This window comes from Mastigoproctus giganteus, chromosome 3, assembly GCF_048544385.1.
Source record: "Mastigoproctus giganteus isolate SK-2022 chromosome 3, ASM4854438v1, whole genome shotgun sequence".
Taxonomy (NCBI): Eukaryota; Metazoa; Arthropoda; class Arachnida; order Uropygi; family Thelyphonidae; genus Mastigoproctus; species Mastigoproctus giganteus.
This window is the reverse complement of record NC_143577.1, coordinates 1,745,930-1,765,465: the sequence shown is the minus strand read 5'-3', so window position 1 is coordinate 1,765,465 and position 19,536 is coordinate 1,745,930. Positions and strand designations below refer to the sequence as shown.

Below are 19,536 nucleotides of genomic sequence, written 5' to 3'. Positions count from 1 at the left end.
TAAGGAGGTGATTATTCCCTTGTATAAGGCAATGGTCAGGCCACACCTAGAGTACTGTATACAGGCCTGGAGGCCTCATATCAGGAAGGATGTAGAGCTGCTGGAAAGAGTACAGAGAAGGGCAACTAGATTGGTGAATGGGACAAAGGGGTTCTCTTATGAAGAAAGGCTTAAGTTTTGCAAATTACAGTGTCTGGAAACTAGGCACCAGCGGGGTGATCTGATAGAGGTGTACAAAGCCTTGAATGGTTTGAGCATGCTCAATGCTGATGGGATTCTTCCTCTAGCTCAGAAAAATCACCTGAGGGGGCATAAATTCAAATTGAGGAAAGACAGATGTAGGATAGATGTGCGGAAATTTGCCTTTAGCCAGCGGGTGGTTGGTGGGTGGAACAGACTTCCATCCCTTGTCGTGGAAGTTGATAGCCTAAATAAGTTTAAGGCTCAGCTGGACAGGTATTTCGAACGAACAGAGGGGTGAAGTGGAAGTGGTTATTTTTATTTATTTATGTTACTTTTTTTTTTTTTTTTTTTTTTTTTTTGGCTGATGCTGCATAAGCTTGCTTTCTTGCATCAAATGCCTCTACTAATGCTAATGCTAATGAGAGCAGTTGGGTTTTCTGCATTGGCCAAAAATAATAAAAATCCAAATAAAACAGAATATTCACACCATTCCCATTCTCGCAAAGTAATCATCCAATTCTGCTTCAAACTTGGTCAAATTTACTGCCTTCACCATGTTGGGAGGCAACTTATTCCATCGTTCGAGTACTTGTGGTGAACTTCGTGAAATCCAATCTTCCGTTATTCCCTGAGATTTTATATCTGTGTGTGTGTGTGTGTGTGTGTGTGTGTGTGTGTGTGTGCCTGGTTCGTGTCTCACCCAGGAGAACCAAACTTTCATTTATTTTACTCAGTGATCCGATCGAGTGTACACCTCAAGCAACCCCCCCCCCCCCCCCCAAGATATCTAGTTGTCAAACTCTGCAGTCACACAAGCCGTTCTCATGCCCATCGCTCGTCACCAATCTGGCCGCCCTTCTCAGAACCTCCACGGGAAGTTTTCTGTCTTTTTTAGGTGGGGGCGGGGGGAGAGGGATAATAATTGAAAATAATATTGAAAAATTAATAAAATATTAATGTTTTATTAAAATATAATTTATTAAATTATTATATTATATTTTATTTATATTATATTATGTTAAATTATTATATTATATTTTATCTATAATATATTATATATATATATATATAGGCGCGTGGGTGCGTAAGTACATGTGCCTTCTTGAGTGACCCGGGTTCAAGCCCGTGACTGCTGAATATGGTTCTGTTTCTTGTATTCTCTCTACCCTGAAAACTCCTCTGACCGGTGTGGTCGTCCCGTAGTATAAACAGAAAATTTATTTATATTATATTATAATATAATATAATATATATTACATATATATTACATTTATAAATGATTTCAAATTATAATAATTTCAAATAATGATTGCTTTGTAAAGACGGACAAAACGTCCTTCCCCTGCTAGTAAAGGCAAAAAAGTAAAATAAGTGGCCAAAATTAAAATTATCACCTGCATCCAACTGTTTAATGGATACGTTATAATAATTTAGCAGATTGGTCAGGCATGGCCTCCCCTTCGCAAGCTCATGCTTGCTTGGATCTACTAAAGTACCATTCCTATGGAGATGGTCCAGAATGACATCCTTAACCACAGACTTCATCTTCTGCACCAAAGGAATCCAACTGGCTGGCCCACAGTTACCCAGCTCCTCTTTGGCACCACCTTTGTGGATGAGAGACGTCGGCACTTCTCCAGTCCAAGGAAATCTTCAATGAGGCTCTCATAAACATTCCGAACGGTGTCATACATTCATACGCAACTTTTTTAATTGCAATTAAATACATACCATCTTCCCCTAGAGCATTCCCTTCCTTTAATTGCAGTACGTTTTCTAATAAACGCTTGGCTGAGATTATTAAATCCCTGTTTTACAGTAATCTGATGCCTTAACGCTTCTCAGTTTCGAGCTTATTTTCGACGTAAGTATCGCGTATCTGTTCAACTCATCTGCCACTTCTGCTGGGAATTCAATGGCCTCTCCACTACAACCATTTGAGGGACTAATCGGATTTGCCTCTTCTTTCTCGTAATCATATAAATGAGAACTCTTTATCCTCGATCTCAGCTTTCTTTGCTAGTTCTTTCTCATAACCAGCGTATAAGTTGTTGATGTAGGGTTTTAGGCTGATCAGCGACTTAGACTACATTGGGCCGTATATTATGACTGTAAATCGCGTGTATTCCGAGGTTGAGGTTGAGCAAAAACGTAGTTTCTGGAGAAAAAAACAAACAAAGCATGCAACTCTCGCCCGAGGCCGAATAACTAAGCCACGCTTTTGTGAAAAAAGCGAATAAAAATCCCTCGTGTCGTGTCACTGATGGGGTTCGAACTCGTCTTTTCCGCTTAGTCTGGGGCGACGGTGATGATACCAATCGTGGCACCCCGCGAGGGCAATGCTATACAAATCGGAATCACGTGATTGTAACTGTTTAACGTGCTCGTGTCTTTTGCTCAGCCAAACCCTTAACCTCGTCTGTCGTCCAGTTTCGCATCTTACGTGTATGGAATTTAACTATGGTGTGGATATGTGGAGTTGGCATTAGTAGAGGCATATGATGCCAGAAAGCAAGCTTATACGGCATCAGCCAAACAAAAAACACACTTTCCATTTCGCCCATCTATTCCTAGAATGACTTCGTGATAAATCCCATAGCGTATTGGTATCTGACACCGTAATTACTACTACCCTTAATTTGTATGACAGTAATAGTAATAGAATGGTCTCCCCAGTTAATCCAGCCCAAGAAATAACTTTTCGTCATAGTGCCCTCTCTTGAAATTGAGAGAACCCACATACGATATAGATTTATTTTACTTTTCGTTGATACTTGCACTGGTTGTGTTCCATTGGCAAAGGAGTTGTTGGCATCCATAGGGCTTGCACCATTATCTAAGGTGCCGGATTTACTTTACTACGAACAGAAGAGGACTCGTCATAAGGATTACGGGGGGAACCCCGCTGGACCGGAGGCCGCTCTAATTTCTACTTGTTTTTTCCGGTAGAATTTTCGATCCAGTCCACCTCTGCACAGTTGTCGCCACCTCCTCACGAGATGGGCGGTTGGCGAGAAGGGACCCTTCTGTGATACAGTAATAGCAATAACCATACAATGCTAAAAAGCACAGACTTTTGCTGCACTGGCCAAAAAAAAAAAAAAAAAAAAAAAAAAAAAACACCTGTAGATAAGAAACTAAATTATTTGCTTTTCTCCTCACATAGGTAACTATCCAGTTGACTTTTGAATTTATTCAAACTGTCAGCCTCAAGTACCAGTGAATGAAAACCTGTTCCAGATATCACGGCTCGCTGGCTAAAAGAAATAACTTACTACAATCTAATCTAAACCTTGTAATTTGAATTTATGCCCACGAGTTTTGGAATTCTCTATAACAGTGAAAATTCCACCTTCATTCATTTTACTAATCCCTCTCAGAGCCTTATAATCCTCAATCAGGTTACCTCTGAGGTGCCTGATCGCCAAACTCTGCAGCCCGCAGTCTTTTCTCGTATGGTCGTCCTTCTGCCGGTCTCACCATTCCAGTTGCTCGTCTTTGGACTCTTTCAAGACGTTCAATCTCTTTCTTCAGATGAGATCTCCATACCTGAACACAGTATTCCAAATATGGCCTTATACAGTGAATTATGGCCTTCTTATCTCTACAGGATAATTCGATAAATCATCGATAGGACACGTGGGTTTTCCTGGCTGCCTGTTTTTTGATGTGAAAGCATCTTTGGCGGCACCTACTAATTTGTACCGAAGTAAAGCCAATTTGTCACGAAAATGCGAAGTGGAAATGACCCAAATTACCTCACTTCTTAAGTGACACTAAAGTTGATTCGGTAGAGTAACTAGCGAGCGTGAGCATAAAATGTTACATCGTTCATAAATTTCGGTTCCAGCTGTTCGATTTTTAAACGTTCTGATTTTCGTCAATGATGTTTTCACATAAAACATCTTTCGTGCGTACAGGGTACACATGCGATTTTTTATATATATATATTTTTTTCTGCGAATAGCGACACCTGACAATGGAATGTAACGAAAATGCGAGACGAAAAAAGAAATTGTTAACAAATATTTGTATTGTTGCAATCATACTTTCTGCAGTTATGCTAAATTTTCGGCGCCTCCGTAGCCAGGTGGGAAGGAGCAGCAGTGCATAGCACACGCTTCTTGATTAGACCGGGGTTCGAGCCCGTCACCACCAACTACGAGGATGCGGAAAGGTCAGGGAATGACCACCGCATATCCCGGAGTAATATGGCCTTAGTTGCTAATGCTCCTAAAAACCAAATAATAATAACAACATCTAAATTTTCCTATGACGATTTTCCCATGATAATTTTCCTGACGGAAAAAATTAAAAAATTCACAGCCAAAATGTAATTCGTCTCTTAAGGTCGGACTGGGGAATTCGGCAGAAAACATTAATACTCTGCTTCCATATTTCTTGACCATATTTCTGCCAATTTTTATTATGGGGTTTTATTATGCTGTCTGGTTTTCCAGAGTAACTGACTAAAATTAAAGCGAAACTGTTATCACTCGAGAGAACGATGATTTTAACAACTTATAGATGTTGTCGTACGACCTGAACAAAATGCTTTGCAGGTCATATCAGGATGTTTACCTTTAGACTTTTATGTGGCATAAGAGGTATGGTGTCCAACTTAAATAAAGGATTGACAACAAAAATTTTTGACATAGAGAATAATCTGGCATTGGATATAAAGCGAGAGAAAAAGAACCACTGGACCAAGTTTAATACGATTTGGAAAGATAGATGGCAAACTACTGACACAGGAAATATTACTCGGAAATTTATTGACGACGCATTGTTCGCTGTAGACAAGAAAGAGAAACATTGGTTTTATCCATCGATATCCAACTCATATCTAATAACAGGACATGGTTCGACGCGGTACAGACTTTGCAAATTAGGACTCGAAGTGAATCCCTCGGTGTTTTTGTGGTGCCAGGGAAGATTGTAAACATATTCTTCTCTTTTGCCTAGCTTATGAGGATCTCAGACTGGAACTTTTCCAAAGGACTCAAGAAATAGATGAAGATAATATCTCAATGCTGGTTCAAGATGCCAGGAACTTTGCAGCATTACAAACATTCTCTGATTTGGTCTTTAAAAGAAGAACTGCTTTGTTTAGCAATGTTGTAAGCTGAACTTCTTGTAGAGGGACTTGGGACTTGAATTCATTGAGTGTAAATATTGAATGTAGTTTTGTTATTTGTGAGACATGCAATTGCTCATGTTGGTTCCTGTCTGTTTTGGTCTTTGGAGATAATTTTAGAGTTATTTAATTGGAGTTTTTTTTTTTTTTTTTAATGGATTCCATTAAATTAAAAAAAAAATTTTTTTTTAATGGATGTGTAATTCTTGAATATATATTTCTTAAATATTGGATTTTATTGGGCTATATTTATTAAAATATAGCTTCTTTTTTTTTTTTTTGATCGCTGAGATCCTTGAAATGAAGCGTCACTCAAATTCTATCAACCTTACCTAATTTCGGATTCGGATTTCTGGTCTATTTTACGCATGCGCCAATACAAACATTTCTCCATTTAAGAACCCACTCACTTGGCGTTATTTCCGTCCTGTGACGAATAGTCGAAAAGCGCTGTCTGCATAAGCAGAAAAATACGGTGAATTTCGTTTAATTTATAGGTCAATATGTTTATCCAAATTTTATAATCGTAATTTTAAATTATTTATTCTCGTATATGGTTTTCCGATTTCAACTATTTTAATTATTCTGACAGAATGCCTTCTCTCACTCACGGTTTTTCCTGAGTTTGATTGATGGGTTTCGTGGTCGGATGGGGGCTTTCGATTCCGTTGTGCGTCGGATTGGTCATGTCTCTGTGATTGAGAGAATTCATTAAAATCATTTTATCCGTTTTAAATATAGTCACAACGTACAAATATAGTTACTCTTTTAAATTGAGCCTAGTAGCTCTGTGTTTTTTACATATTAAAATTTAGCATACTTTATAATTATTGAAACAATTTAAGAAACTTATCGATACTATTTAAGAATGCTGAACATAGATATTTACTGTATATAATATTGTTAAGAACATATTACATTATTTGGGCGATTTAGTTAGTTCTTTGACTGCATTTCATGTAATACAAATAGAGGCATGTGATGCAAGAAAGCAAGCGTTTGTAACATCAACCAAAAAAAAAATATATATATATATAATGTGATGTAAAAGTTAGGCAAAAGTAATAAAAATAAATAAATATGAATACGAAGCTATCATTAGAGGCAGCAAATGCACATCCTCCACATGAAGCCCAATTATATCTGATAATTAAAATAAATATGATATTTAGAATAAAAAACATCAGCCAGTAGTACGGCAAAAATGCAGAGCGAAAAGAAACGCAAAATAATATAAAATAAACAAACAGGGTAGGGAAAGTAGAGATAAGACAAAAGGTAGTCGATAATCCCCTGTATAATTTAGGCATTAAACCCAATTAATAAAAACAATGTAAATTTAAAATAATGCCAATTATTTATAATTTAGCGGTACCGCCCTTGAAGGTACCAGTTCCAAAAGACGTGAAATATCACCAAAAAAGGGGTTAAAGAAACTACAAAAACTAAAATATCAAAATGATAGACTGACCATTATGCCCCATATCGACAGAGGACCACGAGGCCAATAATGGTCATGGAATCGCTGCATTTCAATCGTCATACAAATCATCGCAAAGGCGGAAATATCGAAGAACCAAACCACCCTTCCATTCTCCGATAGATCAACCAATGCAGAGGATTTGCATGGCGGTGGTCCTTATGCAGCGAGAAATAATCTATAGAACAGACAGCACTCTTGATCAGAGCCACACCACTGACATAATGCTTGTTTTTATTAATTGGGTTTAATGACTAAATTATACAGGGGATTATCGACTACCTTTTGTCTTATCTCTACTTTCCCTACCCTGTTTGTTTATTTTATATTATTTTGCGTTTCTTTTCGCTCTGCATTTTTGCCGTACTACTGGCTGATGTTTTTTATTCTAAATATCATATTTATTTTAATTATCAGATATAATTGGGCTTCATGTGGAGGATGTGCATTTGCTGCCTCTAATGATAGCTTCGTATTCATATTTATTTATTTTTATTACTTTTGCCTAACTTTTACATCACATTATAGAAATAAGTGGTAGTAGTGGGTTGATATGCTAAATAAGCAGCGCCTGTGCCGCCATCTATCCTTTTCCTTTCTATTATATAAGCTGGTTAAGCTTGCATTATGTCAGTGGTGTGGCTCTGATCAAGAGTGCTGTCTGTTCTATAGATTATTTCTCGCTGCATAAGGACCACCGCCATGCAAATCCTCTGCATTGGTTGATCTATCGGAGAATGGAAGGGTGGTTTGGTTCTTCGATATTTCCGCCTTTGCGATGATTTGTATGACGATTGAAATGCAGCGATTCCATGACCATTATTGGCCTCGTGGTCCTCTGTCGATATGGGGCATAATGGTCAGTCTATCATTTTGATATTTTAGTTTTTGTAGTTTCTTTAACCCCTTTTTTGGTGATATTTCACGTCTTTTGGAACTGGTACCTTCAAGGGCGGTACCGCTAAATTATAAATAATTGGCATTATTTTAAATTTACATTGTTTTTATTAATTGGGTTTAATGACTAAATTATACAGGGGATTATCGACTACCTTTTGTCTTATCTCTACTTTCCCTACCCTGTTTGTTTATTTTATATTATTTTGCGTTTCTTTTCGCTCTGCATTTTTGCCGTACTACTGGCTGATGTTTTTTATTCTAAATATCATATTTATTTTAATTATCAGATATATATATATATGGGGAACGAAAATGTGTCCGTTAACAAGAAGTCTGAGGGGAAAAAAAAAAAAAAGAAAAAAAAAATCGTTAAACGTTTAATGTAAAATTAAATTAAAATATATAGATTTTGAACAATATTTTTGTAAATAATATACAATTACATACACAAGAGATAAAGAAAAATCGTTAAACGCTTAATGTAAAATTAAATTAAATTATATACAGATTTTGCACAATATTTTTGTAAATAATATACATACAATTGTGCTATGCATATTATGACTTTATCTTAAGAAAAATACATACAGTAATCACTTATTTTCTTCTGCACCTTCTTCCGGCTGATAATTTTGTTTTCAACATTTGTTTGGAGTGAAGAAACCATCGAAAGTCCTTCAGTATCTTCTTCAGCGGCGAAAAACATTTTTAAACGATTGATTTGTATGAGCGCTTCTTCTATTTTCATCGGTGGTTCGTCGTTAATATGTTCTTCGACAGAATGACCTCCTTCCATTTCTTCATCCTCATGAGAAACTTCTTGAAAAATATCGATGATAATGTCCTTGATATCTAGGGCACCATCTTCTGTAGTGAGGTTTGAGTCTATATCTTTGTAGCCAGGGTCACTTGTAGCGGAAGTATCGTACATTATCAATAGATGTTGAAGTTCTTGTTCTTCTTGGTGCTCCACATTGCTGTTCACAACTTCAATTTTTGCGTTTGAGAAGCCAGACTTTACAAAACAGTTCACGACAGTTTGTTTTCTAATTGCGTTTACTGAAGAGGAAATCCATTGAATCCATCTAGGATGCTGATTTTCTTTGCAAGGTCACTCGCACATGTTACATCGTTCATGTTTGCAATGAGATGTCTTAAAACACGTTTTCTGTAGTGAAGTTTAAAATTTTTTATTATCCCTTGATCCAAGGGCTGACACTATGCAGATGTGTTTGGTGGCAGAAAAATGATTTGAATGTTGGACAATTCAATGTGCGGGTGAGATGCAGCATTATCCATGAAAAGAATAATTTTTCTGTTTTGACGAATCATGCTTTGGTTAAATTGACTTATCCATTCGCTCATGATATCTCGTGTCATCCACGCTTTTTTATTAGACTTCCAGTCAACATCCAAAAGATTCAACTTTATGCCCTTGAAACAACGAGGATTTTGTGGGTTTCCTATAACAACAGGTTGTTCAAAGTCTCCCAGCATATTTGTACAAAATAGTACAGTCAAGCGTTCCTTAGAAATTTTTCCGCCCTGGCACTTTTCGTTTTTTAGACTCATTGTTTTTTCAGGAAGAGCTTTAAAAAACAACCCTGTTTCGTCACAGTTGTAAAATATCCTTAGCTTCAAAATCACGACATAACTCTTTCAATTTGACGGTCCACTCTGTTACAACCCCAGTATCAACCTTCACCACTTACGGTTTTCCAAGAAATTTTATGCCGAGTTTTGAACTTGTCTAGCCATCCCACAGAAGCTTTGAACTCATTTACTCCCATAGATTTCGCAACCTCCAAAGCTTTTTCCCTAATAATAGGCCCATTAATGGGAATTTTTTTAGCACGTGCGCCACAAATTTGAAGTCCAACAGTTTTCGGGAATGATTTTTGAACCTTATCATTTCCGTGTTGCCAAAATGGTTTCAGTAGTTATTTTTTTTTCTTTAGGATGTCGCTTACCTGCGTCTTCCCGATTTTGAATTTTGCAGCGAGATTGCGAACACTATTTTTTTGCCGATCATACGCATTAATGAGTTGGACTAAAGTTAAATGTTTACGTTGTGGCGCCTCCGTAGCCATGTGGGAAGGAACAGCAGTGCGTAGCACACGGTTCTTGATTAGACCGGGGTTCGAGCCCGTCACCACCAAATACGGAGGATGCGGAAAGATCAGGGAATGACCACCGTATATCCCGGAGCAATATGGCCTTAGTTGCTAATGCTCCTAAAAAAAACCAAAAAACCAACCAAGTTTACGTTGTTGTTGCTTGGGTTTTATTGGCGCATTAGCGACTAAGGCTATAATGCGCCAAATGTTTACGAGGAGACATTGTGCACTTCACACAAAACTGAAAGGCCGACCATATTCCCCCTGCACACACCGAATTCATCAGAAGTTTTACACGTGCCTTAAAATTCTTGAAAAAGGGTTTAGAACCGCGACGTAAACCTTGATAAAATTCAGAGAATCGGAAATAGAAAATAAACACACGATTGAGGCAAGATGTGGAAGAAACGTTCCTAGAAAAAGGGCCGTGAGCTCGCCCGCTGTCCGTTATGGGGAGATCAAATTAAGTGCTAATATAATCTAAACGAAACAGTGCAGGTTGCCTGTCCGCGTCCGTTACAGAGAATGTCCGCTAGACAGAAGCTGCAAACACGTTAAAACCAATGGAGGTGAGTTGTGGAATTTGAAAATGTCCGTTGTAGAGAGATGTCCGTTAGGAGAAGTTTCACTGTATATAATAATAATAAAAATAAAAAATAATTCACACAATCATTCCCTCTAAATGTTTGTCCAGTTCCTCCTTGAATTTATTTAAGCCCTCGACTTCTACAACGACAGATTTTTTTTTTTATTTTTATGAAAACATCAAACACAAGAGGTATTAGAACCTATAGTACATAGTACCGTGCTTCGGTTGGAGGTTGAGAAGACGAAAGAAGATATTTGTCGACATTACACTTCAACTTCTGTAATTTTCAGGAAATATGTACTAAGGAAAGTTGTTCCAGAAAACGGCAGTTCAATGAATTAACGAGGAAGATGAAAAGTTGGTTCTGTGAGTTTGAAGTTGGACAGTAAATGGATGTTGGCTGGTGGCGGCACGTGTTCGGACTGTTTTGAAAGAGAGAGCGGGAATTATAGAAGCCAATTCAGAAGAACAGTGTCCATGGAAGTATCTGTAGAAGAGGCATGCAGCAGAAACAAAACGTTTATGAGAAAGCGAGTGGAGAGACTCTGTTAGAGATGAATCATTAATTAATGATTCATCTCTAACCTAACAGCCCTCTTCTGAATGGAATCAAGAAGCCTGAGAGAGGTTTTGGGGGGCACCACCCCAGATATGGGAACAATATTCCATGGTAAAGCGGATTTGCGATTTGTACAGAGTGAATAGCTGTTTGGAAGAAAAGTAACGCGAGAGCGAAAGAGAAAACCAAGTTTTTTAGAAGCAGAGGAAGCAATATTTGTAATGTGCTTGTGCCAAGAGCGATTAGAAGTCAGGATAATCTCCAAAAGAGATATATCAACTTGCCTAGAAATCGGAGAGTCACCAAAGATAAGCATAGGAGCAGAAGAATCCATTTTGCGAGATATAAGACAAGACCAAGTTTTAGAAGGATTGAAATCAACTAAGTTTTCTTACAGTTGTCACTGCAGATCAGCATTTAAGGAATTGGTAGCGGATATTCGAGAAGTTGAAGCTGATTGAGCAGGACAAGGTTTCTCACTCTAGAATGTGGAATGCAATGAGCTATCATTTGCAAAACTACGGATAGGATTTCCAGTCATTGGAAGAAGGTCATTAATATATAAGAGGAAAAGCATTAGCATTAGAAGAAGCATACGATGCAAGAAAGCAAGCTTATGCAACATCAGCCAAAAAAAAAGGAAAACCGCTCCCATTTCACCCCTCCATTCGTTCCAAATGCTTCTCCATCACAGCCTTAAATTTATTTAGGCTATCAAATTCCACAACAAAAGATGGAAGTCTGTTTCACCAATCAGCTACCCGCTGGCTAAAGGCAAACTTCCGTACATATATCTTTTCTAAATTTGAATTTATGCCCTCTCAAGTGATTATTCTGAGCAAGAGGAAGAATCCCATCAGCATTGAGCATGCTCAAACCATTCAAGGCTTTATACACCTCAATCAGGTCACCTCGCAGGTGCTTAGTCCCCAAACACTGTTCTTTGAAGAACTGAACCTTAGGGACACCAGCATTAGTGGAGAAGTTAGAAGACAGAGAGCCATCTACCATCAACCTCAGTGAGCGATCATAGAGAAAACTGGACAATTACAAAAAAACAGTTGGCAGACCATAAGATGGAAGCTTGTTTAGAAGATCTTTATGCCAAACACGATCGAAAGCCTTTTAGATGTCAAGAGCAACTGCTTATGTTTCACCGAACTTTTCCATTGAATTTATCCATAAATGGGTAACATAAGCCAGAATATCACCAGTGGATCGACACTAACGGAATCCATACTGGCGATCGTTGATCAGACGGATCAAGGTTTCTAGGTAGTTTAAGAGTTTTCGGTTAATTGATTTCCCCATTACTTTAGAAAGAGTAGAAGTAATTGCAATGGGACGATAATTGGATGGGAATTATTTGTCACCCTTTTTAGGAACTGGTTGGATATGAGAAAATTTCCAAGCAGAAGGAAAAACACCTTTGGAATAAGAAAGTGAAAAAACGTGGCAAAGCACAGGAGTAAGTTCAGGAGCACAGGTTTTGAGAACAAGTACAGAAATACAATCAGGACCTGGAGCTTTCTTAGCATCGAGATTCATCAAAATCCTTCTGACATCCTTTTGACGGAAGACCATGGGAGGCATTGAATGGTGGGAGGTGTTTTACTAAGATCATTAATACATGAATTAGAAGAAAAATGGGATGCTAGCAAGTCAGCTTTATCCTTAGCTGAAATGACAACTGAACAATCTTGTTTTGACAGATTTGGGAGCAGAGATGGGCAAAAGTTGCAGCCAATAGCTTTGGCAAGAGACCTGAATGCTCAGCTACTATTAAGAGAAGGCTACTATTAAGGCAAGAAGCAAGTTTTCTACTCTTAGCCTGCTCAAAATCTAGTTTTTACTGATTAATAACTGCTTTAAAATTGTTGCGAGCTTTGGTGTAGGCAGAAAATGAAACTGAAGAATTGGAAACAACCCAATTACAATATTCAACATTCTTCTCTTGAATGGCCTTAGCACATTTATTGGTTTAGATAAAGGACGAGATTTTAAAATGAAGTGTGGGATAAAGGATTCCATTCCTACAAGAATAATTTCAGACATGATCTGAGCAAACGTTGACATTAGAAGTTCTGAAACAGTAATCCGACAAACGAAAAGAAGAAAAGAAATCTCGCATGTCATCCCATTTTGAATCTTGTAATGCCAAACACGAGGTTGGGAATAGCCATGGGATAAAGGCTCCATTGGCGAAGAGACAATCACCAAGTTGTGATCTGAGGTGCCTAAAGGACCACTGACTTCGACCGTGTACTTAGAAGGTTGTTTGTGAGAAAATGATCAAGCGTTTTGGCTGTATAGTTAAGACCGTCCGGTATTCTTGTAGGTAAATGAGCAATCTGTGCAAGAACATTAGTAATTGCAAAAGCCTCAGCATCTCGACCAGCTGGATCAGTGTGACTAGAAAGCGGAAGCCAGCTGGAGTTGTGAACATTAAAATCACCAAGGAAAATTACCTCTGTTAGGAAAGTTGGACTGAAGAAAGTCAACCTGCAAAGAAAGGAAGTCAAAGAGCTTCAAATGATTAGTGGAGTTGAGAGAACGATAGAGACAACAGATGAATTTGACACAATGAGGTAGAGAGATTTTATGCCAGAGAAGATCAAAGAGAGGAGATTCCTAGTCTCTTACAGGGAATATCAGAACAGACATATGCACAAGTACCACCTTTGCGGCGAAAGGAATCATACAGCGAATAATTTGGGTATCTGAGATGAGCAGTATTTGAATTGTCCGATACCTGAGATTCTGTCAGAAAAAGTACATGGGGTTTGGCAGACTGCAAGTGGAAATGGATATCGTTGAGATTAGAATTGAGACCACGTATATTTGTGAAATGAATTAGGAAGTGTTTGGGAGGTTTAGATCTTTTCACAGATAAGCTTGCTCTATTAGTTTGACAATTCATGGTGTATTCAATAGTAAGAAAAAGTGGGGGAACATGCTGTATGAAGTAATAAAATTTTTGGATATGGCATACACATGGCAAGAATATACCCAGATTTTTGACATAACATAACATAACCTTGACAAAGCCCCCACATACACACTACTCGGATTCCCTCCAGTCACTATCAGGCAGAGTAGAGGTAGCAAGATTATACACTAGCTGATCTGGAAGCCTCCTAGAGTTACCAATAGGTTCTGTCTGGTGTACTAACTAGTGGCCGGCCTGCGCACATCGTTTTAGTGCTGCACCCTCGAAATGTAAGGAAGATTGGATCTCACCTTGATGTCTATCATAATCTCAAAAGTCATCAGTCATACCGCATGATGGAAGAGATGGGGAGGGTTGACCAGAACCGGATAGATCCTATCCACCCTAGGTATCATGCTTATGTTTGACTTCAACAATTTCTCCTCCACTTTGCTCAGTTATTACAAAATCACTTAGCTTCCCCAGAATAACGTACCATGATACGTTATTCTGGGGTTACTGCTACCCATATGCAGTATTTTACATTTGTCAATGTTAAACTTCAGTTGCCACCTCTCAGCCCATGTGCTCAACTTTTCCAGATCCTGTTTCAGTAGCATACTATCATTAGCAACCCTGCCGATCTTTGTATCATCTGGAAACTTAGACATTAACTCTGATATACCTTCATCAATATCCTGAAAAATATCCCGAAAACAACAATGGGCCCCAACAAACCCTGGGAGACTCCACTAATAACATTAGTCCATGAAGAACAGTGTCCACTGATAACCACTGTCTTTTTCCACTCAACCATCCTTTTATCCATTGTAGCAACTTGCCATTAATGTCATATTACTCCAATTTGTACAGTAGTCTTCCATGTGCCACAGTATCAAAAGCTTTCCCAAAATCCAAGTATATGATATCAAAATTATTCTCTCCATCTAGTTCCTTTGTGACATCATAATATCAATCAAATTTGTCAGACAAGACTTCCCCTTAACAAACCCATGCTGTGTCTGAACTATAACTGCAGTCTTGTCTAGATGATCATGCATCGCTTCCTTAACCAGTGATTCCATTATTTTACAGAAGTTAGACTAACAGGTCTGTAATTACCCATGTCACACTTTGTGAATTGGGGACACATTAGCACACCTCCAGTCTATGGGAACTTCCTGAGTCCAAGGAAGCTTTCATAATTATAGCTAAGGGTTTGCTTACTTCCTTTGCTGCCTCCTTTAATATAACCGGATAGATCCCATCCACCCTAGGTGCCATGCTTATGTTTGACTTCAACAATTTCTCATCCACTTTGCTCGATATTACAAAATCACTTAACTACCTGTTAGAGTTTGATAAATGTCTGGCATTCTCCTCCTTGAATAACCCCTCATGTGTGAATGTAGATGCAAAATACTCATTCAGTTTATCAGCTGCTAACAGACTGGTCAATTCTCTGGATAATAAGGTGTATTTAATAAACTTGTTGCCTCAGTGTGCATCTTTCCATGTTACAAGACTTGGATCTACATATTGCATCCTGAACTTCTGATCTAAAAACTGCACCATACTTCTGAAATTCCTGCTAATAGCATTTCCTGATCTCACCAATAACTCATGTGTCCCTGCTCTAGTTTTACTGATTACAATTATTGTATGTCCTATATATGGAGAGTTTGAGGTGCCCAGGATCTCAAAACACACAACTGCATGTGATTTACATACATTATATTTGTATATTTATGTTATTTTACATAACTGATATAAGACAAATGTTATTTTCTGATATTACTACAATTTTTCAGATGAATAAGATGATCAAAACGATATCATTCCAATACCTTCCCCCCCCCCTTTACTAGAGTATTAATTATGAGTTAATACTATAATTTTGTATAATTACAGAAATTTCATAATTACTGTATTTCAATTTCTACCTGAAATACAATAAAGTCATCTATGAGAAGCAGACAGAAGCATATTCATCTGCAATACTTAACTCTTTATTGTGATACAAGGTTATTTACATCTTAGGAATGTCTGACAACTATTTGTAAGGAAGGAAACAAGTGGTTTAGGAATAAGGATTGATACCAAATTTTTGAGTAACATGATATTACATAGAGCACGTATTAACAGGGGCTTGGTTTTTTATGAGCTTCCTGGTAATTTCCTGTATTTCTGTCCAAGCAAAGGAAACATCCTCGCTTGTGGTCCTTGGAGAGCAAATAACAAATCGAAGAATGAACTGTTCTCGAACACAGGTTGATGTGATATGTATTTTACGACGACTGTTCACATGCTTTAGGAGTTGTTCATTTAGGGAATCTGACCCCTAAAATTGAAAAAAAGAATGAGGGAAAAATGGATCACTCGCAAAACTGCAAAGAAGGAAATTTAAATTAAAACTTGGTTGATAAAAAATATTCTATTAACCATACTGAACCAAACAGCTTTCATTTAGTTTTTCATATAAAATTTTTACCTTTTTATAAGAGATTACAACTGGAACTTAAGCCAATGTCTGGGCATGTCTGAGCAACGTATGTAGAAGTTATCTGGCAATTACTTTAGTGAGATGTGTTCGATAGAAACATTTCTCACTAAATTACGAAAATATCCACTGTGCCACTTGCTATGTGCTATTAGATACTATACTAATGTAATAATGCTCAAACTGCATGATTTGCAAAATCTTGGTCAATGACAGACACATGCCAATAATTACTAAAATGTTTTCTTCAAACAGGATTTTGGAAAATAATCACTCAATAATTGTAATAATATACACCAATCTGATAAATGGCAAAATAATTTAATAAAATGTAAAATAATAATAAATGCAATCTATCAGTAAAAGTATTTAGTGATATTTTTGAAAATTTAAAAAGGTTTTTTTTAATTCTGCTGAAGGGAATATATAAAAAAAATAATAATAATAGTCCCATTTATGCATATTATGTATATAATACATACATATATCTTCATTAATAAGTATGTAAGAGATCCGGCGCTGAAACCCCAAGAGACTCCACTTCAGTAACAACTGTTTTCTGCTACTAACTACTACTACTCAACTATCCCTTTATCCAAACCTGGCTCCTAAATAACATTCCACACTACAGCAATTTATATAGTAGTCATACATATAGAACAGTATCAAAAGATTTAACAAAGTCTAAGATGTCAGAATTATTCTTTGCATCATTCTTTTGTGAATATATCACAGTCACTAATTAGATTGGTCAGACAAGATGCTCCTTAACAAATCCATGCTGTGATTGCTATATAACTGCATTCTCCAGATGATCCTGTATTGCAGTGGTTCCCAACCTGTGCTTCACGGAGCCCTAAGGGCTCTGCGGCCGCTCCAGGAAAATAAAATAGCTAAAAATTGAATGAAATTAAAGAATTAGAAACGTAAATTAGAAAACTAGAAATCACATTCTGAATAAAAATTTGCCAAGTTGAATTTTGCGCATTCTCTAGCAGACGACGTTCAGTCATTTTGCTGCCATTAGCTTCAAAATTATTGTAGTACGAGATGGACAGACGATGAGGTAAAGCGGAGCACCAGCATAGTGACTCCGGCACAGGGGCTCCTCCATAGAAATTGATTCTAAAAAGGGCTCTGTGGGTCAAAAAGTTTGGGAATCGCTGCTGTATTGGTTCCTTGACCACTGACTCCATTATTTTTCTTGGAACAGAAGTCTTGTTTATAGGTCTGTAATTACTCACTTTGTTCTTTGGTTCATAAGCCAGGGCCTTATTTATTTTTTGCTTCAACAATTTCTATTTCTTTTCCATATTCCTCTCAAGTTATCAGAAAATCATTTAGTTCTCTGTTGTAACTCAGTACATTTCCGGTAGCCACATTAAAAATGTCATGTATTCATGATAATCCTATTCAATTTGACAGCAACCTGAACAGGATCACAAATAGTTAGCTTGTCATATCTAGTAGACTAATGTGGTCCATCCCTTTTCTTCTAGTGTTAATGTAAGCAAAGAATTCTTTGCTATTCTTCCTCACATTCTTACCCAAAGATTTTTAGTAATCTGCATTAGCTTTCCTATTCCCCCATTAGTGACTTCATTGCAGACTAGTTTATACTTACTGTATCTGTGTCCCCTGGTAATTTAAAATCAATCAACTCATGCAGTTTCTTCTGTGTAACTCGTTTAGGTTTAAACCTTGAACAATATGTCTTGGTTATAAAAAGCTTAATAGCTTCAGCAATTACTTCCAATTTAGAATCTGCACTTCATGCTGTCATTTTCATTCCAAAGAAAACTATGTCTGAGAAATACACTGTGATCACCAGCACCAAGTGGTTCCTTTATCTAGTTATGCTTAATGCACAATGAGTCACTGCTGGTCATCAGATCAGGAGTATTTCTTTTTCTCATTGCCTCTCTAACATGCTGATGTAGAAAACAGTCCAATAAATCCAGAAAAGTTCTGTTACTGTGAGAGTGACCAACTCACAAGTTCCAGTCAATATCTAGAAAGCTAAAATCCCTCATTTTAAGACATTATAATTTACCAGCCTACTGTATTTTTCTGTTATATCCATCAGTCGTTTGGTCTACAATACACCCCTACCCTCAGTTTTGTTTTTCCAGTGCTAATGTCACACTAAACTAACTCAACATTACACTTGGCTACTCATGTCCACTGGATGCACTGCCTTAGATTTTATGTGCTTCTAAACTTAGACTTAACTTCTTAACCAAGAACATAATCCCCCCCTCCCTTCCTCTTATCCTGTCTGTACTTTCTATACACATTGTACTCTCCACATTCGAATTCTGCATCCCTCATATCTTATGCATCTTATGTCTGAGTGACAACATCTCCAATATCCCTACAATGTACTGGTTAAGTCATCAACATTTGATGATCTAACCAGTACTTCAAATTCATCCAATTTGTTTACTGTTACTCCTTGCATTAAATTTAGTTCGCCAGCTGACAGTTGGTGGAGCTTCAGTATTGTGGTGTTTCCAATTTTTTCTATTGAGTTGGAACTTCTGATATATATTTTCCTTGAGTCAGTCACTAGTTGGTTAGCTGGATGCACAGCTGTGCAGTTCATATTGCTATATAGATGGAGACAAACTAACGTACAGCCCGTCAGCTGCTTTCAGATCGTGCATTCGGCCCACATGCAGTTTTAGTTTGAGACCACTGGCCTAGACCACTGGTATGGAACTGAAATTTTATCGACATTTTTTCCACATTTGCATGTCCCCATTAATAACCTTTTTTTAATTTCTTTCTTTCATTTTTTTTTTTTTTTTTTAGTAGAACGAAAATGCTCTGTTTGAGAAGTTAAACATGTGTTGAAAGCAGGTCACAGCAGCATAGAAATGTTCTACAGTGATGTGGCTTCATTTTGGCATTATTTCACAAATCTGCAAAATAATCTACCACCATTTTCTGAACTTGAAACTACTCTGAAGCTTTAACTAGGACTAGTTGATCAGTTGCTTAGGACTACTTAGCCATATGAAGCAAAAGAGCATGGTCTCATGGGTTAGCATGGGTTAGTTAAAAATGTTTATGAACAAAAAATTCCACTGAATTTCACATACATCACGTTTTAAGCTTGTACTGCTTTTTTTCATTCATC

At 37.4% G+C, this 19,536-nt stretch overlaps 2 protein-coding genes across 4 annotated transcripts in view; one reads left to right on the top strand and one right to left on the bottom strand.

The window, feature by feature from the left end:
- The window catches only part of LOC150087606 (uncharacterized), a 128,931-nt gene that overhangs the window by 91,049 nt on the left and 18,346 nt on the right, over positions 1-19,536 (top strand). The gene's annotated exons all lie outside the window — the stretch shown is intronic.
- Ddc (aromatic-L-amino-acid decarboxylase) overlaps positions 15,963-19,536 on the bottom strand; it is a 105,135-nt gene continuing 101,561 nt past the window's right edge. For both annotated transcript variants that reach the window (XM_090369167.1, XM_090369168.1), the window contains exon 12: positions 15,963-16,235. In XM_090369167.1, the coding sequence (XP_090225293.1) occupies positions 16,017-16,235 (219 nt within the window). In that variant the 3' untranslated portion in view covers positions 15,963-16,016. The remainder of the gene's footprint in view (positions 16,236-19,536) is intronic.